The sequence below is a fragment of the Rutilus rutilus genome (assembly GCF_951802725.1).
Source record: "Rutilus rutilus genome assembly, chromosome: 13".
Taxonomy (NCBI): Eukaryota; Metazoa; Chordata; class Actinopteri; order Cypriniformes; family Leuciscidae; genus Rutilus; species Rutilus rutilus.
The window spans coordinates 29,869,807-29,893,351 of NC_140218.1; the positions used below are offsets into that span (position 1 = coordinate 29,869,807).

Below are 23,545 nucleotides of genomic sequence, written 5' to 3' on the forward strand. Positions count from 1 at the left end.
ATCCGCATCCAAAGCCCCCACCATCTCCCCTTCAGTTACGGAGCAAGGTCGCGCCTTCCAGGATGGGGCATAATGTCATGGTTCTGTTTGGATAGTTTAATTTTAATGGCCTTAATTTTGTTTTCACTAGTCATGTATTTGTCTTTGTTTCCTGCCACTCATTCGTTTCAATGGACACTATTCTCACTGCTGCTTGTCATTTAGTGTGGTTCCTCTATGTATTTAAGTTCTTCCCTGTTCACTCTCAGTTGTCGGTTGTTGTTCGTGTTCATGTTTGTTGTAAAATTCCTGTTTAATAAATCTATTTGTTATTTTTGCAACAGTCTTCTTCAGTCTACATGACAGGTACATATGGCGTTTTTATCTGTTAAATAAAATTCCTTACTGAGTAATAAAACACCATTTCCACATAACTTCAAATCCCTTAGTTCTCACATCTTCGAAAAGCTAAGCAAATCTTGATTCTCGTTTTTTTACAAGTTCTGCTGCGTTTGCTTTACATTTGATTTAAATAGTTTGATTAGTAGTTATCATTCGGTTAATATACTGCAGTGTGTTGACAATCTCTCTCTATATATATATCTGTGCACTTCTATAATGTATACAAAATAAACAAGAAATTAAGGATGACATAGTATATTCACACCAGGTTAGCTTATATACATTTTATCAGGGAAAAGATACATTTGCAGATGTTTATTTCAGGTATAACTATTCAAATAAAATGTAAAGCCTCACAAATGAAAAGTAAGTCAAATACATCAAAGACAAAACAACTGCATTAGCCTAGACTAGAGCATCCTTACCTATGTTGAATGTCTGTTTTCAATCAGGCAAACAGCTCTGAAGATTTATCATATTACACAAACTATGCATTGTTTGGAAAATGTGAACTGTTGCAGTTAATGATTAACATTGAAACTTCATTATCTTTTTGAAATAATCCACAATTGTGATGAGCTTGCACTAATATTTTCAGTTCCACTTGTTGGCGCTTTGTCTCAAGGACACGCCCACAATAGGGGACAATTCATGAATATTCATGTTTACTCCACCCACTAGAACAGTTTTCACAAGAACTGAATATTACAGAACACTGGAGCAACTTTGATCTATTTATAAGGATACATGCACGGGCGAAAACCATCACATCATGTTTAAAATATAAACACTTACCATAATGGCATACCATAATGAATCAGGATAAGACAAAACGATTGATGATGTATTAATCGCAATAATTCAAAGGAATAGATGTTATTTTTATTATTATTTCTGTAACTGCATGATGTTGTACTCAAGTAGATTGTGAAGGCGTTTGGGTAGTATTATTATATACAATTCTCATAGTTTTGACTTCAGTACACAGAAAATGAGTGTATTTGGTTTTTGAAAACCAGTTGATTGGATGATCAAATGAAAGTCTAACTTTGTGTTAGTCTTACATGTTTATTTAAATGTAAAAATTCAGAACTAACACACTAAAACCACAAAACACACGCACACACAAAAACAATTTCTCAAATGAAATATGCTTAAACTACATATTTTTAAGCAGGTAACACTCATACAGTAGAAAAAATATTTTGTTATATTTAATATGAAAATACGAAAAATACACTTCAACAAAATAATCCATTAGATGTATTACAATCAATATGGTGTCGTGTTGTAATATTTGCATTCACAAGTAACAAATGAATCAAACTAGGAACAGATATAACTTTGATTTCTTCTAATAATTGTAATTTCTTGCTGTCCGTTATTGGTCTCCCCCTACAATCACTGTCTTCATTTAAGGAAGTATGCAGCCTCCACAACACTGCAGTTCGATTCTGCATTTCTCAAGCTGTACACAAGCTGGTTTTCAGCCTTTAAAAGTATACAAAAGTGCAGCTGCGACTAGACAAAATGCCGTGCTAATGCAATCTTTTTTAATATAAGCATATGTCATTTAGCTGCCTCAGTGCAAATATAGAAACTCCATTGTCATGTTGATTGCTGACATAATGGTTCAGAGTCCTGGAGAGGTAGAAACATGACAATAAGTTCAAAATCAGGTTTTTATGGGTTTATCATACTTGAATTTGTTTATCTAGTGTCTGGAATTGTTAATCTATGACTTTTGACCCAGTTAAAAAAAGCACAAAACATAGTGTAATTTAACTCTACCTTTAAATGATGTCAGGCCATTAGGTTCTGCTGCTGGTGAGTCCTCATCTTCAAGAAAACAATAATGTGAGAGTCATAAGGGTACATTTTTTAAAATTGAGATTTATACATCACCCGGAAGCTGACTAAATAAGCTTTCCATTGATGTATGGATAATTTTGACCCATACAATGTATTGTTGGCTATTGCCACAAATGCGACATGTGACTGGTTTTGTGATCCAGGGTCACATATAAAGTTATTGTCTTTCAAAAGTAAGAGTCGACTGAGTCAATGAAATGAATTGTTTTTCAAACGAGTCATAAGCCATTTTGTTGTGATGTCAAGACGAAACATTAGCATATTGCCCACCCACTTATTGCGCGCGCAGACACCAGGGAAAACTTGAACCTCAAACCAACAGCTGATTCCTGTGGATACTGGACAGCATCATGTCGAGAAGACGCTGTGCTCTACAATGTGAAGGTAAAGCCAGTTTTTTTTTTCACTGCCCAAGGACGAGCGTGTGAAGAATCAGTGGTTAAAGTTAATCTTTACCTCGATATTACAGCAGTATAATCCTAAACTTTTGCTGTGTTCCCTTTATTTCACTGACGACTGCTTCTCAAATCTCGGAGTTCAATGTAGGATTCGCAAACCGCTTGCTCTTGAAAGATGGTGTTCAAAATACTTAGTTTTGAGTTTTATATTGTGTAGGTCTCATGCTAAATGGCTAACTCACGTTATCATGTCTTAAATACTTCTGCTAATCAGTTTGTGGGCCACTATTACCTATAACTGTGTCTATTAATACATATTGTCTGTCGTTCTCACTACTTTGAGGAAAGATTAATCATGGAGCAAGATTTGCTCTATACTTGTAAATAAATGAGTTCAAGTAAAATAATCGGTTTGTTGATGGACATGCACTTGTTAATGCTGATGGTGAGGAATTACAGTTGGAACATCTCATAATGTACTTCAAACTGAGTAGTGTATCACTGAGAAACACTGAGTCCTGCTCGAGTCGTCCTGCTCGAGGCGTCCTTGGATGAATAACTAGTTCTTCCAGTGTTTCATCATCGGACTCGCGCTCACATTGATATGGTAAAATCGACGTCATTTTTCGTTGTGTTTAGTGTACGGTGTAGGAAGCCTCAGGACAAGCAGAGCTGACATTGTTATGGCAATGGGCGTTTTTGTTTTCGATGTGTGCGCTATACGCGGTAAACCAATCACAACAGACTGAGCTGTCTGGCCAATCAGAGCAGAGTAGCTCGTGGAAAGGCGGGATTTAGAGAGATTGATTCATCTGACGAGTCGTTTGAGAATCACTGAAAAATGCGGTGATGTGCAAATGTATATTATGAGGAAATTAAACAGTTTTTTGACCTTTGATGCATGTAAACCTGTTCTATGAGACTCCAAAACAACATTAGGAAACTTTAAAATAGCATAACAGGGGCACTTTAAGAGTGGGCACTTTAAGAGTGTAATGGACACTCAAAAAATAATGTGTTGGCTCAACAACAACAGAAATTTGTATCAATCTTTTTGAGTTATGGACAATTTGAATGAAAAGTTTAAATTACACACAATATTAAATTAAGTTAATAAGTAATATGTATGTCCGTAAGTTAATGTAATGATCAACATTATTATGCCAACAGAACTTAAAATGTTTAACTAAATCAATACATTTTTTTTATTTTTTTACTTTTAAGGTCACCTAAATTACTATTTATAGTGTACTAAAATTGAAAGGATTGATTTATGTTATATTATGTTGATATATGATAGACATTAGTAGATATGTCTTACCTTTAATCACAACATCCACATTAACGTCTGAAACACGATCAATGAGCAGTTCTTCTTTTTCCTCACACTCTGAATGATATTGGAGAGAGTGTAGTGATTTAGTTTACAAAATCCAAAATCATAATTCTGGCAATACAAGCAAATTCATGCAAAATGGCAGAAAACTTTACTTGTTGAGTCACTAATGGTTTTTCATATAAAATTATCACAAAGGCTTGGGACATGAAATAGTACCATTTTTGAGTACATGACTGTGTTTTTGATTGTTATGTCAGCCAAACACAGTTAAAGGCACATACCTTCCATCTCTGTGGGACTGTTGTCCATGTACTCCTCCAAGGGTGAAGCTGTTTCTGCAGAGTAATTAAAGACCCATAAAAATGTAAATGTGGATACATTTCACACACACACACACACACACACACACACACACACACACACACACACACACACACACACACACACACACACACACACACACACACACACACACACACACACACACACACACACACACACACACACACCTTTTGAGGGAACTTGCGTTGCAATGAATGCCGAAACTTTGGGGAACAAGTGTCGGTGTGCAAGTGTCTGAAGCAATTGTGAAACTAATCCAAGCTTTATTGGTGCTGCGTCATGACGGTACGTCACAATGCGGAAGATATAAAAGTCACCGGCATACAACAGAGTTAGCTTCTGTTCTTCAGCAACTGCTCTATGTTGAAACTGTCTGTCTATTTGGAGTTGTGCGTCCAACAGTCAGGAGTATACACTCACCTAAAGGATTATTAGGAACACCATACTAATACTGTGTTTGACCCCCTTTCGCCTTCAGAACTGCCTTAATTCTACATGGCATTGATTCAACAAGGTGCTGAAAGCATTCTTTAGAAATGTTGGCCCATATTGATAGGATAGCATCTTGCAGTTGATGGAGATTTGTGGGATGCACATCCAGGGCACGAAGCTCCCGTTCCACCACATCCCAAAGATGCTCTATTGGGTTGAGATCTGGTGACTGTGGGGGCCATTTTAGTACAGTGAACTCATTGTCATGTTCAAGAAACCAATTTGAAATGATTCGAGCTTTGTGACATGGTGCATTATCCTGCTGGAAGTAGCCATCAGAGGATGGGTACATGGTGGTCATAAAGGGATGGACATGGTCAGAAACAATGCTCAGGTAGGCCGTGGCATTTAAACGATGCCCAATTGGCACTAAGGGGCCTAAAGTGTGCCAAGAAAACATCCCCCACACCATTACACCACCACCACCAGCCTGCACAGTGGTAACAAGGCATGATGGATCCATGTTCTCATTCTGTTTACGCCAAATTCTGACTCTACCATCTGAATGTCTCAACAGAAATCGAGACTCATCAGACCAGGCAACATTTTTCCAGTCTTCAACTGTCCAATTTTGGTGAGCTCGTGCAAATTGTAGCCTCTTTTTCCTATTTGTAGTGGAGATGAGTGGTACCCGGTGGGGTCTTCTGCTGTTGTAGCCCATCTGCCTCAAGGTTGTGCGTGTTGTGGCTTCACAAATGCTTTGCTGCATACCTCGGTTGTAACGAGTGGTTATTTCAGTCAAAGTTGCTCTTCTATCAGCTTGAATCAGTCGGCCCATTCTCCTCTGACCTCTAGCATCAACAAGGCATTTTCGCCAACAGGACTGCCGCATACTGGATGTTTTTCCCTTTTCACACACCATTCTTTGTAAACCCTAGAAATGGTTGTGCGTGAAAATCCCAGTAACTGAGTAGATTGTGAAATACTCAGACCGGCCCGTCTGACACCAACAACCATGCCACGCTCAAAATTGCTTAAATCACCTTTCTTTCCCATTCTGACATTCAGTTTGGAGTTCAGGAGATTGTCTTGACCAGGACCACACCCCTAAATGCATTGAAGCAACTGCCATGTGATTGGTTGATTAGATAATTGCATTAATGAGAAATTGAACAGGTATTCCTAATAATCCTTTAGGTGAGTGTATATATAAAAGTGAAAAATAAGAAAGTGAAAATGGCGAGTGATAAGCAGTTCAAAAGGAGTGTGCATTCTTGCAGGCCTTCCACCGCATGTGTCGGCAGAACAAGAACGACTTCAGGAAGTCAGACCAATTGTTAGTGCATAGTGCAAAAAAACAACCAGTAACTGGATTTTTCAGGCAATTTCCTTGGCCTACTGGGTGCGTGGTATGCCTTCACCTCTGGCCATAAGGACTCATTCTACTGGAAGCATGGCATCTTCTATTCCCTGCAAGGAATATGTGATGCTGCGGGCTGGGCTACCCTGCATACTTTTGAGATTTTCCAGTCTGTGCCTTCCTTCTATACCGGGCACAAAGGTGCTCTAGTCCTAAGCTGAGCCTAGACAGTTTCACACTAGGACAGGCATTAGTCGGTGTGGCCTAGTAGGTATTTCGTTCCCCAAAGTGTTGCCACATGACGCAGTCCGAGTTCCCTCGAAAGGGAACGTCTCGGGTTACGACTGTAACCTTTGTTTCCTGAGAAGGGAACGAGATGCTGTGTTTCCTTGTCACACCTCCGTATGCCTGAGAGTAGTGTTGCACGGTGTACCGATACTTCAAAAGTATCGCGATACTCGGAAATTAAAAACGTCACGATACCTAAATTTATCAGTATCGATACTTAAAAAAAAAAAAAAAAAACGCCTCCCTATCATGGACGTCTGTGTTTTTTTCCTGACGCACGCAGCAAAGAACCTGCCGCTGTCAGTGTCATGTGACAAAACACTACAGCGAGATGGCTGCATGTGCGAGCACAAGTGGTCCACGACTCGTAGAAAAAGATGACGCGAGGAGTGACATATGGAAGTACGTTGCCTACCTTGCTCTGTTGCACGGTGCACCGATACTTCAAAAGTAAATCGGAAATTAAAAACGTCACGATTCCTTAATTTATTAGTATCGATACTTCTAAGAATGACCGCGTTCCAGATTTGTAAGGCCGGCGACACACTGGCTGCGTGTCGTGTCCGTTTTTATTTCGGCTCCCATGTTAACTGCCTGCGTGCGTGACACACGCGTCTGGGCGCAGCTCGAGACACACGGAAAACGCGTGCATGTTAGAAATAGAACCGACGCCTATTTTTCAAGTGTTCCCAGGCAAAATAGAATAGGAAAAGATGTTTCTATGTCATTTTGACACGAATACATATTAATAAATGACATTTTGATGTTTGAAAGTTTTGACATAAATACAATATAAATGTAATTTAAAGAAATATTATCGATTTTCAAATATTGCACCTCTTAATACAGAACGAATTATTCTGTAACCTATTTTGCCGTCAACACTGCCGACGTTGTCTTTGCTGCTATATATTTATGTTTAACATGAAGTATAGGCCTTCCACAACTCTCTCCCCACATGTCAAATATATCACCAATGAGGCTTATCATATGTTACCAATATTAAACATTGTTTAATATAATCGCTGTTCATATTTTTATTCAAAGTTCAGAATCAAGATAAAGCTCTTTTGTTTCTTATGATAAATGAGATAATGCTGCTAAATTTATAAAAAAAATTACCTTGAATGTCATTATGCTCTTATTTTTTATATTTTTATATTTCATATTTTGTTCAAATGTTTAATATATCTGCTGGTCATATGTTCATTTATTAGTGTGTTATATGATTAGAATGTTGTCCCGGTTTTAAAATAAAGCACAGCAATGATATTTGAGAGTGTTTCTACCTTTTCAGGAAAAGTATCGAAAAAGTATCGAAATCGCAATACTTGACTTGGTATCGGTATCGAAACAATAATTTTGGTATCGTGACAACACTACCTGAGAGCAACTTACTTCGACCTATCAGAAGCTAACTCTATTGTGTGCCGACATTCAGCAGGTGCATGCTACGTCACGTTACGTCATGACGCAGCACCAATGACTAGTTTCACACGTGCTTTAGATGCTTGCACGCCGAGTCGTGTTCCCTTCTCAGGGAACAAGGTTTAAAGTTGTAACCCGAGATGTTTTATGGGGACTTTCCATAGACATTTTGGTTTTTATACTGAACAAACTGTATATTATATTAATTTACAATAACTCTACCAATAAACCTACCCATCACAGGAAACATTTCAACATTTTTACATTTTCAAAAAAAACATCACTTAGTATGATTTATAAGCTGTTTTCCTCATGGGGCCCAAAAAATGTCAGATATTGTCATCTTTGTTGGGACATTTTGTCCCCATAATGTAGGGTTTACCAGGCCACACACACACACACACACACACACACACACACACACACACACACACACACACACACACACACACACACACACCCACACACGTTATGTTTTCATGTTTTATGGTGACTTTTCATAGACATAATGATTTAGGGACCAAAAATGTCCCCACAAGGTCAGAGTTGGTATAACTATACTTGTGGGGACATTTGGTACCCATAACTTACGGTTCTTGGAGTCTGCCATTGAGAAAAACAAGTCATCTTGTACTGTTTCTTTTTTCTCTAAAGATAATGATAAGAAACAAAAGTTTTGTAAGAAGTTATTAAATGTAAAATGTTACTAATATAATTAAAAACAGAGAAGCTAGATGTTACAGTTTTTACTGTTTTGTTGATCAAATAAATGCAAGTTTCGTTCTAAATGATGCCCTATACACTATGCACTTATACTATGGAGTTTCCTTAAAAAGACACAAAGGGAACTCCATATTATATACTATGTACTAATGCACTATATACTCAACCATGTCATGTTTTAGAGTCTGATAGTGCCTCCCCCTCCGTTACGTAATTAAAGCTGCGACAGTGCATGAAGTGTCCAAAATTCCCCACTTTATTTTCTCAGTTAATTAAAGGGATAGTTCACTTTGAAATTAATTTTTGATATGTTTTAGCTTACCTCAAGGGCATCCAAGATGTAGGTGTCTTTGTTTCCGCAGTAGTTTCAATTTTTATATTTTTAGGTCAAACCGTTCTTGTCTGTCAGTCATATAATGCAGGTCGATGGTCACTGTCTCAAAACACAAGCACAGAGTCCAAATTAAAACAATTCCCCATCGTCCAAATGAAACAATTCCCCATCATAAGTACACATTGATGGCCTAAGACACGAAACGAGCGGTTTGTGTGAGAAAACGAACAGTATTTATATCGTTGTTATCTCTTGAAAACAGCACACGTCCAAATGATCTGACGGCGCGGGCGGGTATAGATATATACATAGATGTCGCCTTGGCTACTGCAGTTCATTGGAACGAAACCGTAGCCAAGCGACATCTAGTGTATATATCTATACCCGCCCGCTGGCGGGTATAGATGTATACACTAGATGTCGCCTTCGCTACTGCAGTTCATTGGAACGAAACCGTAGCCAAGGCGACATCTATGTATATATCTATACCCGCCCACGCCGTCAGATCATTTGGACGTGTGCTGTTTTCAAGAGATAACAACGATATAAATACTGTTCGTTTTCTCACACAAACCGCTCGTTTCGTGTCTTAGGCCATCAATGTGTACTTATGATGGGGAATTGTTTCATTTGGACGATGGGGAATTGTTTTAATTTGGACTCTGTGCTTGTGTTTTGAGACAGTGACCATCGACCTGCATTATATGACTGACAGACAAGAACGGTTTGACCTAAAAATATCAAAATTGAAACTACTGCGGAAACAAAGACACCTACATCTTGGATGCCCTTGAGGTAAGCTAAAACATATCAAAAATTAATTTCAAAGTGAACTATCCCTTTAAGTGCATCATCTGGTATTTGAAGTGCACTTTTTTGTGTGTGGAATTGCAATGAATTGTTTTCTGTTTGTACCTGGTTTACGGGTGATTCTCAGAACGAGGCATCCAATGATCAGGATTACAATACAGCAGATGACACATCCTGAGATGGCCAGCAGAATCTTTCTTTTTAATACTGTAAAAATGAGGGAAATGAAAAAAGTTAATCAAGTTAAATGTCTGTCATGGTAACAGAATACTTATCTCAATGTTTTTCCCCCTCATTTTGAATCTAAATGTATGATCTTGAAAATCTTGATGATAACTTGACATTGTTCCAATCCACAAATCATTCACATGAAAGAAGTTTAAAAATAAATATTTGCATTACTCACTAATATTATTGGCTGTGAAGCCCTCACTCAGAGCAGAGTACAGTGGTCTCTCTGTCCTTATTCCGTTGCACTTGAATTCACTTTTAATAGTTTCATCAGTTGCTGTCACTTTGAACATATCTGACGACCCATTGAGCTTCTGTCCGTTCTCGAACCAGGCGTAGCTCCACTGTCTGCCGTCTGAGACGTTACATCTGAGGGTCAGGATATTCCCAGACATGATGTCGCTCAATTCAGTCTCCAGACTCAGAACTGCAGGTGGACGAGCTTAGAACAAAACAAAATATTATTTTATTATTACTTTGTTATAAAATATGTCATATTATAAATAAAAAAAACTCTAAAAAATATTGAAATATAAAAATATAGAGGGGGGGGGGGGGGGGGGGGGGCGGGGGGATGAAACACAAAAGCTATTGCACAGAGGTCATTGGTCCATTTTAACATTAAGACACATTTTTACCCATGGAAGTCATTATTGCACAGAGTCTGTTTTTGTATTAAACCCTATAGTTACAGCTTTATCAGCGTATATGTGTGTTTGTTGTGTGCATGTGTATAGGGGGCTGGGTGTTGGTGGTATTGATGTGGTAACAGCTCTGGAAAAAAAGCAGTTCTCAGTCTGCATGAGGGAAGATTGGTAAAAAAGGGGGTTCCGGGGTGTGAGGGGTCCTGCTGGATGTTTGTGGCCCGTGTGAGGAGATGGTTTGAATGGATGTCACACAGGATTGGGAGGGGGGAACCGACAATCCTTTCAGTTGTCTCACAACCCCCTTTTGTGTCCGCAGCAGTGCAGCTGGAATACCACATAGTACAGCAATATGTTAGAATACTTTCTATTGTGCAGTGGTCAAAGCTGATCAGCAGTCTCTTGGGAAGCCTGATGCATCTCAGAGTTCTCAGGAAGAACAGTCTCTGCTGGGCTTTCTTAATGATGGAGGTGGCTTCCTCAGTAATGTACACTCCCCAAAACTTGAGACTCTCTCCACCTCCTTTCCATTGATACACAGACCATTGTGGGATGTTTTTTGCTTCTCCTGAAGTCTATTATGAATTTTTTTCTATTTTTTTTGTTGTGTTAAGGATGAGGCCATTGTCCTTGTAGGTAATGTCTGGAACTCCTCTCTGAAGGCAGTTTCATTATTGCAGGTTATGAGTCCCACTATGGTTGTGTCATCTGCAAATTTAATGAGGGTATTGGAATAGTGGGAGGAGGTGTAGTCGTGTGTGAACCGAGAGTAGAGTGGTGGGTCCTGTCCTTGTAGGTAATGTCTGGAACTCCTCTCTGAAGGCAGTTTCATTATTGCAGGTTATGAGTCCCACCATGGTTGTGTCATCTGCAAATTTAATGAGGGTATTGGAATAGCGGGAGGAGGTGTAGTCGTGTGTGAACCGAGAGTAGAGTGGTGGACTAAGAACACAGCCTTGGGGGACCCCGGTGCTGAGAGTGATGGGGGAAGAGCAGTGGTGGCCAAACCTGACGTGCTGGAGTCTATCAGTGAGAAAGTTTTTAATCCAGTGGCAGAGAAGGGCTCCCAGACCCAGTGTTTGCAGTTTGTTGACCAGTTTTATTGGATTGGTGGTTTTAAACGCAGAACTATAATCCAAAAACACCATCCTGATGTAATTGTTGGGGTTTTCCAAGTGTGTTAGAGCTGCGAACAGTGGAATTAAAATAGCGTCGTCTGTGGATCTTTTAATCCTATATGCGAACTGGTGTTTGTAGAGGTCAGGAGGGATATATGCTTTAATGTGGGACAAAAACAGTCTCTCAAAGCATTTCATAATCACGGGGGATGAGAGCAATTGCCGTTTTTAGACAGGTGGGGACAGTGGCTTGCTGTAACGACACGTTGAAGATGTGTGAGAAACCTCCTCAGTCCAGGTCTGCACTGTCTTGATCCGTGGTTTTGTTCTGCCGATGAGAGGCTTAATAAAAATGCTCTCTGGGTGGTTACAGATGGCATCATGTAGCTTTGCCATGGCTAGCTTAACATGAGCTCGAGGATGGACGTAAACAGCAGTGATACTAGTTTTAGTAACTACTTTATCTAAAATGCACTTACTTGTGAAATCAATACTTAATTCATATCATATATGTTCAAAGCACATCATGCAGTAAACTACACTTAAAGAGATAGTTCACCCATAAATGAAGATTATGTCCTCATTAACTCAACATCCGAACCTTTCTTTCTTCTGTGGAACATAAAATAAGATATTTTGAAAGTCAGTGGGGTCCAAAACAACATTAGACCGCATTGACTTTCATAGTATGGATAAAATTAAGTACATTCTTCAAAATATCTTCTTTGTTCCACAAAAGAAAGAAAGTCGTAGAGGAACAACATGAGGGTGAGTAAATGCTGATAGAATTTTCACGTTTTGGGTTGAACTGTCACTAACTACATATTTTCATTTCATTGAGTGCTTTGCCATGGTTATATTCTATAAAATAAATGGCCACAAGAGGCAGTTTATATGGGCACAGGAGACTAACTTACCTTGAACTCGCACTTGTAGAATCTCACTATCCACTGGGAAGTCTCCTCTCTTTGCTGTGCAGTGATAGTCACCAGTGTCAGAGAGAGATGCTGAGTTGATGGTGTGATTTGGATGTGAGATCAAGGGGTTTGAGTCTTTATACCAGTCATACTTCCATCCATCACCAGGCATGTTACAACCAAGCTGGATTTTCTCCCCAGTGTAGAAGAAATCAAACCACTGATCTTTGCTGATGTCTGGTTTTGATGTGTTATCTAGGAACAACAGAGATTAAATAAAAAAGAAATAATAAACCACCTTCAAACAATAACTGCCTTGAGTATGTTTGTTATTCTAAGTGATCTGAGAATATGAACTGAATTTCCAACTGAAATTCACTTTCCCCTCTAAAATACAAAGGTGCAACAGTAAAGAAGTTTATTTATTTACAATACATAATGTATTAAAGGGATAGTTCATACAAAAAATTGTATTCTGTCATTAATTACTCACCCTCATGTCGTTCCAAACTCGTAAGACTTTCATTCATCTTCAGAACACAAATTAAGATATATTTTAATTTAATATTTTTGTCCATCCATTGACAGCTATGCAACTACCACATTCAAGGTCCAGAAAGTTAGTGAAGACATCCTTAAAGTAATCCATGTCACTCAATTTAACCTCAATTTTACGAAGCGGTGCAAGCGTTCACTACGACGCATGCTTATGTTGACAAGAGCAGGCTCTAGTGTGAACACATGCTGGGGATTAATATTTTGTAAATAAAATGGTAAATTATGGGGTTTTTTTTTTTTGTGCAAGCAAAACACTTGCATCGCTTCAAAAAACTGAGATTAAACCACTGGAGTCACATGGATTATTTTAATGATGTCTTTACTACCTTGGCGAAATGAACAAAAGTCTTACGGGTTTGGAACGACATTAAGGTGAGTAATTAATGACAGAATTTTCATGTTTGGGTGAACTATCCCTTTAATTAAAATTCTTTATAATCAACCTAAATCTGTTAACTGTATAAATTGTATAAAAATAAATGTCATGAGTATAAACAGGGTTCGAATATGGCTTTGGAACAAGCAAGAATCAAAGATAAATATATAAACCTGGTTATGTATTTTAAACATTTGGTTGATTAGAACTATTGCACAAATCTCATTATTTCTTGTTTCACTCATGTATAACTGACAAATATGCATCAAGTGTGTTAGTTTGTGTTAAAACTGTGTAATCCACAGACCTAAATAATTGTTTGAGTGAATAGAAAGCAGAACAAAATCCTCATTGACCTCTTTCTCTGTCACTATCTGAATTTAGTTAATTTATGACTTTTACATTTTTATTTCCATGTTTTTCTCTTCAAGTATACAATCCCCCAAAAAAACAAACAAACATGATTTCCATTGAGATTCTACTGACAAATTTGGACACTGCTAATAGTGTCTGAGCTCTGAAACCTGTTGTCTAGAGTAGACAGGAAACAGCAAATGTAAACCACTGTACATTGATACAGGCCAATGCGAAAACATCTTAAAATATAAACAGCTTCTTCGTTAAACTCTTTTGGGTGCCTGTCAATTTCGTTCATATCTATTAATCATAAAATATCTTAAGTAGTTTTACCATGAATATCAAGTTCCAAAGCTTCTGTTTGTCCTGTAGTCACTGGCTTTCTCTTCAGATGTTTTCCTCTGCAGGTATACTGTCCTGAATGACTCGCTTTTGCTGAGCTGATTGAGAGTGTGTTTCCAGGAAAGGAAATTTCCCTGTTACCTGAAAGCCGAGCTCCGTTTCTAAACCATTCATAGCCCCATTCATTAGAACTGATTGAACACTTCAGAGTCACTTTTTCATTTGGGTAAAATGTTTTCCATTCAGACTCTATTGACAGTTCTGGTTGAGGCGGGTCTGCACAGAAAAAAAAAACAAACAAAAAAACAACAGTAATGAACAATTGATGTGGAAAAGTGAATGAAAATTATACTTATAGCCAGAAGCTCAGTTTCTTGGTTATAAAATTGTTTAGTCTAAAATACTTATTTAACTCTCTTGATTCCATGTCATTTCTTTTACATATTTGGCAGATGCTTCCAAAGCGACTTACATTGTGTTCAAGTTATAGGTCTGAATTTAATCAGTTCATTAATTTTCTGGGAACTTTACTGAGGCATTGTAAACTCAATGAATGAACAATGGGAAGAATATTCCATAATAGAAATGACTATAAAGAGGTACATTTTGTACTCACCTTCAACTCGCACTTGTAGAGTCTCACTATCCACTGGGAAGTCTCCTCTCTTTGCTGTGCAGTGATAGACACTAGTGTTAGAGGGAGATGCTGAGTTGATAGTGAAGGTTGGATCTGTGATCAATAGTTTTGAGTCTTTATACCAGTCATACTTCCATCCATCACCAGGCATATTACAACCAAGCTGGATTTTCTCCCCAGTGTAGAAGGGCTCAAACCACTGATCTTTCCTGATGTCTGGTTTTGGTGTGTTATCTGAGAATCACAGGGGTAGAATTAGTAATAATGAACTATTTTCAAGCAATAAATGCTTTGAGTTGTATATGCTTGTTATTCTTCATAATCCAAGACTAAACGAACTGACTCATACTGCTAATAGTGTCTGGACACTGTCAAGAAGAGTAGACAGGAAACTGCATATGCTGACATGAACACTGATACAAGCCAATGCAAATGAAAATCAGCATAAAATAAAACTTCTTCACTGATCTCTTTTGGGTGACTGTCAATTTCGATCATATCTATTAATCATAAAATATCTTAAGTAATTTTACCATAAATACGAAGTTGCAAAGCTTCTGTTTGTCCTGTAGTCACTGGCGTTCTCGCACGATGTTTTCCTCTGCAGGTATACTGTCCTGAATGACTCTCTTTTGCTGAGCTGATTGAGAGTGTTTTTCCTGAAATGGAAATGTCTCCATCACCTGGAAGCCGATGTCCATCTTTAAACCATTCATAGTCCCATTCATTTGCATCTTCATCAATTGAACACTTCAGAGTCACTTTTTCATTTGGGTAAAATTGTTTCCATTCAGATTCTATTGACAGTTTTGGTCGAGGCGGCTCTGCAAATACAAACACCACAATAATGTAAGAGAACTGGACGTTTTGTTGACATATTGTATTATGCTTTGATGTATAAAACAGATTAATCTTACCTCTTATTTTCAGTTTTGTGGATTTTGCAAATGTAATCTCTCTCCTTGATATGGTACAAGTGTATTCCCCGTTTCGATCGAGTGTAGCATCTGAGATAGTGTAAGTGTGACTGTTCACTTGCACTGAATCTTTTTGCCACTTATATTCCCATTTTGATGTCTCCTGTTCAATGCTACACGTGAGATTGACTTGTTCCCCAGTGTAGATCTCTGGGTATGATGGATCTTGCTTCAGAACGAATGTTGGCTCTGAACCTTTAGAATTATGAAAAAGATAATTATTTATTTATAAAATATTGCATAATTGTTTTAATGCATAGAAATATAATGTATATTATATTTTATGATTATCCTTTATAACTATAAATAACTTAAAGACTAAAAAAGAAATGTATATTTATGAATTTATTATCAATTTAATTGAAGCCCCTAGGAAATTTTCTTAAAATGAGGCTGGCAATAAACAGCACCAAAACTCAATATTAAATAATTGCAAGATATACAAGATATATATGTTGACATTATATAAAAATCATGAGGATATACATTATTATGCAAAAATAAAGAGCTGTGTTCTGAAATAAGACATTATGAAAATGGCTGTAATTCACAATGTAACAGATATTAATTTAGTCAGGACATTCTGCTTTTAGCTAAACTGACAACAGATTTTTCTGTGACAAAACTTACCATGAACTTTTAAAGAATGTGCTTTGCTTTCTGCTGTTTTCACCGTCCTGTCCTTCAGCTCAGCTTGACACTTATACAGCCCTTCATGAGTGGACTTCACTGAGAGAGTGAGAGTGTTGTCTTTTATGCTTGTTTCATCACTGGAGACTATTTTTTCTGAGTCCTTGAGCCACATATAGATCCAGGTTTCAGATCCATTAATCACACACTGCAAAGACACTTTTTCACCAGGAAACGCTTCTGTCCAGTCTGACTGGACTTGTGCTTCAGGCAGATCTAAAGGGAGAGAGGGAAACAAACCAAACTGTAACTTGAATGTGTTCATACAGAGCCTAATACTAGCACTAAGTCTAATGCGCGTCAAAGTTAATTTTGGTATAGCTTAACAGTTATGAAATCAATTAGTCTAAAATACCTATTTAACTCTCTCGACTCCATGTCATTTCATTTAAATTTACACATTTGGCAGACGCTTCCAAAGCGGGTCTACATTTAATCAGTCCGTACATTTCATGGGAACGTTACTAAGGCATTGTAAACTCAATGAATGTACAATGGGAAGAATATTCCACAATAGAAATTACTAAAAAGAGGTACATTTTGGACTCACCTTCAACTCGCACTTGTAGAGTCTCACTATCCACTGAGAAGTCTCCTCTCTCTGCTGTGCAGTGATAGACACCAGTGTCAGAGGGAGATGCTGAGTTGATGGTGTGATTTGGATCTGTGATCAAGGGTTTTGAGTCTTTATACCAGTCATACTTCCATCCATCACCAGGCATTTTACAACCAAGCTGGATTTTCTCCCCAGTGTAGAAGGGCTCAAACCACTGATCTTTGCTGATGTCTGGTTTTGGTGTGTTATCTAAGAATCACAGGGGTAGAATTAGATTAAAATTAAATTAAATTAAATCAAGAATCTTTCTTGAAACAATAACTGCTTTGAGTTGTATATGCTTGTTATTCTTCATAATCCAATACTAAACGAACTGACTCATACTGCTAATAGTGTCTGGACACAGTCAAGAAGAGTAGACAGGAAACTGCATATGCTGACATGAACACTGATACAAGCCAATGCAAATGAAAATCAGCATACAATATAAACAGCTTCTTCACTGATCTCTTTTGGGTGCCTGTCAATTTCGATCATATCTATTAATCATAAAATATCTTAAGTAGTTTTACCATAAATACGAAGTTGCAAAGCTTCTGTTTGTCCTGTAGTCACTGGCTTTCTCTTCAGATGTTTTCCTCTGCAGGTATACTGTCCTGAATGACTCGCTTTTGCTGAGCGGATTGAGAGTGTTTTTCCTGAAATGGAAATGTCTCCATCATCTGAAAGCTGATGTCCATCTTTAAACCATTCATAGTCCCATTCATTTGATTCTCCATCAATTGAACACTTCAGAGTCACTTTTTCAGTTGGGTAAAATGTTTTCCATTCAGATTCTATTGACAGTTTTGGTCGAGGCGGCTCTGCAAATACAAACACCACAATAATGTAAGAGAACTGGACTTTTTGTTGACATATTGTATTATGCTTTGATGTATAAAACAGATTAATCTTACCTCTTATTTTCAGTTTTGTGGATTTTGCAAATGTAATCTCTCTCTTTGATATGGTACAAGTGTATTCCCCGTTTCGATCGAGTGTAGCATCTGAGATAGTGTAAGTGTGACTGTTCACTTGCACTGAATCTTTTTGCCACTTATATTCCCATTTTGATGTCTCCTGTTCAATGCTACACGTGAGATTGACTTGTTCCCCAGTGTAGATCTCTGGGTATGATGGATCTTGCTTCAGAACGAATGTTGGCTCTGAACCTTTAGAATTATAAAAAAAGAAAATAATAATAATTTATTTATAAAATGATGCTTTTTTTAATACATATAATATATATTATATTTTATAATTATCCTTTATTTACAAGATATACAATGTCGACATTATAAAATAAGCATGAGGTTATGAATTATGCAAAAATAAAGAGCTGTGTTCTGAAATAAGACATTTTAAAAACGGCTGTATTTCACAATTTAACTAAGTATAATAATCTAATTATAAATATAACTTAATATAATTTAGTCAGGACATTCTGCTTTTAGCTAAACTGACAGGTTTTTCTGTGACAAAACTTACCAAGAACTTTTAAAGAATATGCTTGGCTTTCTGCTGTTTTCACCGTCCTGTCCTTCAGCTCAGCTTGACACTTATACAGCCCTTCATGAGTGGACTTCACTGAGAGAGTGAGAGTGTTGTCTTTTATGCTTGTTTCATCACTGGAGACTATTCTTTCTGAGTCCTTGAACCACATATAGATCCAGGTTTCGGATCCATTAATCACACACTGCAAAGACACTTTTTCACCAGGAAACGCTTCTGTCCAGTCTGACTGGACTTGTGCTTTAGGCAGATCTAAAGGGAGAGAGGGAAACAAACCACACTTATTCTACTAACCCAAACTCTAAAATACAACACTAACCTAATACTCTAATGACTGCTAGTTGACATGCAGTTGCAAAGTTACTTATAGTTACTACTAGTAGCACTACTAACTAATTGAATGTCTAAAGTGAACTATCGAAATAAAGTGTAACCAAAATACAATTACTGAATATATATTTTATATTATGATATCCATTCACCTTGTAGAGTTACAGTGTAACTATCACTTTTTTCAGACTCAGAAGATCCATTTTTTGCCTTGCATTCATAATTTCCACCTTCTGTCACACTGATGCTGGGCTGGTGGTCAGTTTTGAGAATAGCGGAGTCCTTGTACCAGTCATATTGTAACTCAGACGCTATTATAGAGACCTCACAGAGCAGAGTGACCGTCTCTGTGCTGTACAGCACCTTGTGAGTTGGATTCTGAGAAATGTTGGGCTTGGGAATCTGAATCGGAGGGTCTAGCAGATGAATAATCCTTAGGTTAGAGTGGCTGAATACCAACACTTTATAATACAGTTGTGTAACTCAAAAACAAAACAGTTAAATAATATAGTCCTTTAAAAATTCATATAACAAACCAGAAACAACTTATGTTTTATATATAAAAATCTTACCTCCAGTGCTATCTTGAGACTTTACTTGCACACAGACTGCCACTATAATTTCAAATAGATTCAGAGAAGCACTAGGTTACAGTATAGTGATTTCCTAGTTTTATTGGTTTCAAATATAATTAATATTAATAAAGGTACCTTACCTGTCAAAAGGATTTTTTTAAATGTTTCCATTTGCAGCTGCAGTCAAAGTAAAGCCTCAATGAACACAGATCTTGCGTGAGTCTCTGCAACAAGAAAAGCTTCCTGTTATAACCACTTTTGATGGAAACCTGACAGGAAATCATGACGTCTTGTCTACTTCCATTTTACCTATAAAGCTCATCAAATGTTTGATATTTTGAATAACCTATTTCCTTTTTTTACTTGTAATAAAACGATGTTCAGTGAACCTTGCAAGCGTGTGCTTATCCAAGCGTTGTGTGTTGTCTGAGAGGCAGATAGTGAGCCTGCGGTATATAACAAAAACGAGTTGTGGATACATGATTGTGTACAGTCATGAAAACCTTTTTATTTTACATGAAGGCATTTTTAACCTCTAGAATGCACCTGTGGTCAATTTAATATTATATGATATTTTTTAATTATTAACACTTACCAGTTCTGAAGTTCAGTTATTGTTCTGGTTTCTGTTTTAAGCATTGTGGGTGTGGTTTGCACTATTGTTCAAAAAATATTGATGAATGCAGCTTATCTGAACTTCCTTTTTTCCTTTTTCCTGGATTATGACATGCAATCAAAATGGTTTCAAAAATCACAAACAAATATTTTTAGCAATGAAATACTTTTAGTTTTAAAAAAGAGGAACCTGAATAGTACCTCTCTAAAATCTGTACGCATCAACAAAAGATAGAGGGGAAGGACTTGAGGAATGTTTAAAGAATATACTTGGGTTCACAGAGAGATTGATATTTTTCTCATGGACTGAGACATTTCTCAAAAAAATGATGGACTGAAGTGTACTGCAGCTGAATGTGCACTTTCCGCACATTTACAGCACAAATACAATGTCTTTCTACAGCATATTTCTTAAGTTTCAAGCAAAAAAATTAATATTGACAGTTATATATAAGTTGTTATATCGGACAGTTTTAAAACAGTTAAAGGTGGGAAGTCATTTTCTGTCTAAGTCACATTCAGCCCAGCCTCCTGATCTGGCATGTGGTGAACCAACATCCTGTAAGCAAAGTTTTCAGCAGTTCTGCTAGAGGTGGGGCTGCAGCAAACCCAAAGTGTTTTCTCAAAAACAGCCATACAATAATATGTATAAGGGTGTTTTTTGGGTTGCAGGACTGCTCATTGACTAAAGAAACATTATCAGCAATATGGTAGAAACATTTCTTGTCTATTAACACCCACTTTACTTATACCAATGACAGAAATAAGCGCAGTTACAATAGCAAAATATGTTGGAGAGCTTTGCTATAGTGTGGCAGTATTGTATTGCAATAGGTAGCACATTAATGTTAATTCCAAACCAAAACTAGTTAGCACACCATTTGTTATTGAAAGGGTTTAATGACAATATCTTAAACATACACTTAAAACAGTAACAAAATAGATGTATGAGATGATAAAAACTTAACCATTAATCATACGTGTAAAATGTTACCTGAGGGTTAGAGAGAGAGAGAGAGAAGAGAGAGAGAGAGAGAGAGAGAGAGAGAGAGAGAGAGAGAGAGAGAGAGAGAGAGAGAGAGAGAGAGAGAGAGAGAGAGAGAGTGTAGGGAGAAAAAGACAAAGAAAAGAGAAGGCAAAGAAAGACTGAGAGGAAAATAAGAGAAAGAGCAACATTTACAATCTTCTTTTATCCCTTCGTTGACTATGTGACTAAAACCCAAAAATGAGACATTCAAACTGAGTAATCAGAAGATTACAACTTCCTCCACCATACTTAAGGTGTGATAATTCGTAGACCCTATTATTGTAGACCCCACTCCACCCCCACAGTTCCAGTTAAAGCTTGTTCAATCTATGTAAAACCTTTGACCTAGCAGATAAGACCACAAGTCATACATTTAAAACCCTTCATGCTTCTGTTTCTAAATCAACCATCCTGCTGGTTTATCAGAAACAGACTAATGGTGCATCCGGCATCCGGTGCAAACCTGGGACCTTTGAATAAAATTTGACATACAATAGGATATTTTTCTTTGTTCACTGCAGCACTATATCCAATAAGAAAAAAAAAAAAAAGCACATTATGTTTTAATTATAATTTATAGATTATTATATAATATTGCAATAAGATATGTGGGTTTATTCTTTTATTGGAAACACTCTCAATTACAACGAGGGATTTCATCATGAATAAACAGGTTCAGACAACTAAAGTGACACTTGAATACATGCAAGAAATATAAAACTAAAAATACGTATTTTACGTAACGCTAACAGGTTGTTGCTTTTAAGCCAAACAGGAATCTATCCGATGTTTCTTGTATTTTGTTGAAAGAATGAATCACAGAAGCGAGTCTGAGCCTCTATTATTGTGCACACTTCAGCTCATCCTCCTGCACCACTGTAAACATCTACAACAGGAGAAAGAGACCAGGAAACTCCATTCCAAGTATTTCTATACAAGTATGTCTCCCATTCTTAAAATTACCCACAGTAACTAGCATTGAAAAATCCAGTTGGTATTTCAGATGATTGTATGCTGGGAGATTTAAATTGCAAACATTTTGCAAGGACATCTGTTACTTACTATACAGTTTTAAAGTCCCAATGAAATCAAAATTGGTGAATTGTACAGAGCACTATATAGGGGATAGGGAACGATTCAGATAGTGTAAATATGCTTTCCAATGGGGCGAATGAAGCCTAGTTTCATGTTAGTGTCACGCGAACCACCGCAGCTCCGGTCCAGAGACACGATAGCACAGAGATGATCATTTGTGTATGCGTCATCAGTGTGAGTCATTTTCAGACCAGAAAATGTATCGACTCATTTTAATTCTGCATAGAATGCTATATTTTAAATCAATATAAAAGATATTGGGCTTTATCGAGCTCAACAGCTCTGGCCGAGTTGTGATAATAAATTAAACGCTGTTGGGTATTTTAAAAAAGGGGAGAAGCTGCTCGATATGTCCCGCCCTGTCTTCCTGTTTCAGAGGAAATTACATCAACACAATTGACTAATGAATAAATGCTGCACGTTTCAAGGCACTTCGGTGGGGCTTTAGGGTGCGTCTTTAAAATTGGCATGAAACTTAAGTTTTGATAGTCTTTTGTTCCACATTGTGATGTACACTTCTTATTATAGTAAAATGGCCTCTTGAACAAGACAAAATGTAGGGCGGGACTTGATTTTGTCCATGTGGAATAGTTTGGATGGTTGTGGTTTGCTATTGGTGGATCTCATGTGAGCGACAGGTTGCCCCACCCTCACGCCAGTAAACACATCATCAGAGAAGAGAAGAGATGTTGAAAAGAAATGTTGCAAGAGGGAGGTTACTTTGATTAACCTCTTGCACTCTGCGCGCCCGTGGGCGGGGCCGGGGGCGGGGCCTAGAGCTACTTAATTATATTTAAACTTAATTTTTTAAGGTTTCTGGAGATACTATCACCCCATATATGGTATCATTTCAAACCTTAAAATCTCATCTTTACACAGAACATTATGACATTTGTGTATATGGGACACAAAGAATTAATATAAAGCTTAAAAATACTATCGTCACAGAATCGCTCCTCCCCCAAATAGCGATGCAGAAATATAGTTATGATTGTGTATTTTTTATATATTTCACAAAACAGAAAAGTCATATATCAAAAGAAAGCTATTATTCTCAGGAATGTGACTGTGTAGTTTGTTTTATTGTTTTAACATCATAGTTCAAATTATCTTCAAAAGAATCGCGCAGTGAAATATGATTCTGTGAAAAAACAAAGACAAACGTCTCATTTCTACATCGATTACAGGTGCTCTAAGCTAAAATCAGCCACAAACTCTATATCATATTTTACCTTAGGATGT

At 37.3% G+C, this 23,545-nt stretch overlaps 1 protein-coding gene across 5 annotated transcripts in view; it reads right to left on the reverse strand.

The window, feature by feature from the left end:
• Nucleotides 1–1,429: 1,429 nt before the first annotated feature.
• The window catches only part of LOC311302846 (obscurin), a 78,005-nt gene continuing 55,889 nt past the window's right edge, over nucleotides 1,430–23,545 (reverse strand). For 4 of the 5 annotated variants that reach the window (XM_084428932.1, XM_084428933.1, XM_084428934.1 and 1 more), the window contains 17 exons: nucleotides 18,638–18,913; nucleotides 18,067–18,321; nucleotides 17,683–17,973; nucleotides 17,105–17,359; nucleotides 16,495–16,770; nucleotides 15,805–16,059; nucleotides 15,421–15,711; nucleotides 14,867–15,121; nucleotides 14,242–14,526; nucleotides 12,618–12,872; nucleotides 10,114–10,380; nucleotides 9,813–9,914; nucleotides 8,432–8,488; nucleotides 4,272–4,325; nucleotides 3,973–4,041; nucleotides 2,173–2,220; nucleotides 1,430–2,022 (listed from right to left, as the gene is read on the reverse strand). In XM_084428932.1, the coding sequence (XP_084285058.1) occupies nucleotides 2,015–2,022; nucleotides 2,173–2,220; nucleotides 3,973–4,041; nucleotides 4,272–4,325; nucleotides 8,432–8,488; nucleotides 9,813–9,914; nucleotides 10,114–10,380; nucleotides 12,618–12,872; nucleotides 14,242–14,526; nucleotides 14,867–15,121; nucleotides 15,421–15,711; nucleotides 15,805–16,059; nucleotides 16,495–16,770; nucleotides 17,105–17,359; nucleotides 17,683–17,973; nucleotides 18,067–18,321; nucleotides 18,638–18,913 (3,299 nt within the window). In that variant the 3' untranslated portion in view covers nucleotides 1,430–2,014. The remainder of the gene's footprint in view (nucleotides 2,023–2,172; nucleotides 2,221–3,972; nucleotides 4,042–4,271; nucleotides 4,326–8,431; nucleotides 8,489–9,812; nucleotides 9,915–10,113; nucleotides 10,381–12,617; nucleotides 12,873–14,241; nucleotides 14,527–14,866; nucleotides 15,122–15,420; nucleotides 15,712–15,804; nucleotides 16,060–16,494; nucleotides 16,771–17,104; nucleotides 17,360–17,682; nucleotides 17,974–18,066; nucleotides 18,322–18,637; nucleotides 18,914–23,545) is intronic. The other variant, XM_084428935.1, reaches the window with a different exon arrangement.